This window comes from Eimeria mitis, genomic scaffold (assembly GCF_000499745.2).
Source record: "Eimeria mitis Houghton genomic scaffold, Emh_scaff11632, whole genome shotgun sequence".
NCBI classification, from domain to species: domain Eukaryota; phylum Apicomplexa; class Conoidasida; order Eucoccidiorida; family Eimeriidae; genus Eimeria; species Eimeria mitis.
This window is the reverse complement of record NW_013567950.1, coordinates 786-1071: the sequence shown is the minus strand read 5'-3', so window position 1 is coordinate 1071 and position 286 is coordinate 786. Positions and strand designations below refer to the sequence as shown.

Genomic DNA, 286 nt, shown 5'->3' with positions numbered 1-286 from the left:
GCTGCTGCTGCTGCTGCTGCTGCTGCTGCAAACGCTGCTGCTCACGACGACGCCGCTGCTCCGCAACAAAATGAGCAGATAAATAAGGAGATGTATACTCCGATGCGCTAGGGCCACCCGCCTCCTGCATATCAACACAAAACCCTAAACCCTAAACCCTAAACCCTAAACCCTAAACCTAAACTGTAGATGGATAGGGACGAAGGCGTCCAGGCAGACGAGGGAAGCGGTATAGGGTTTATGATGATGGAGCAGCAGGTGAAAGCATGCATTAAAACACACACAC

The 286-nt window shown here is 51.7% G+C and overlaps 1 protein-coding gene across 1 annotated transcript in view; it reads right to left on the bottom strand.

Moving 5' to 3' along the window:
* Positions 1–286, bottom strand: part of EMH_0100530 (uncharacterized protein) — a gene marked incomplete at both ends in the record, with an annotated part of 1152 nt that overhangs the window by 125 nt on the left and 741 nt on the right. Inside the window, one exon of the mRNA XM_013494450.1 lies at positions 3–124. Coding sequence (XP_013349904.1) covers positions 3–124 — 122 coding nt within the window. The remainder of the gene's footprint in view (positions 1–2; positions 125–286) is intronic.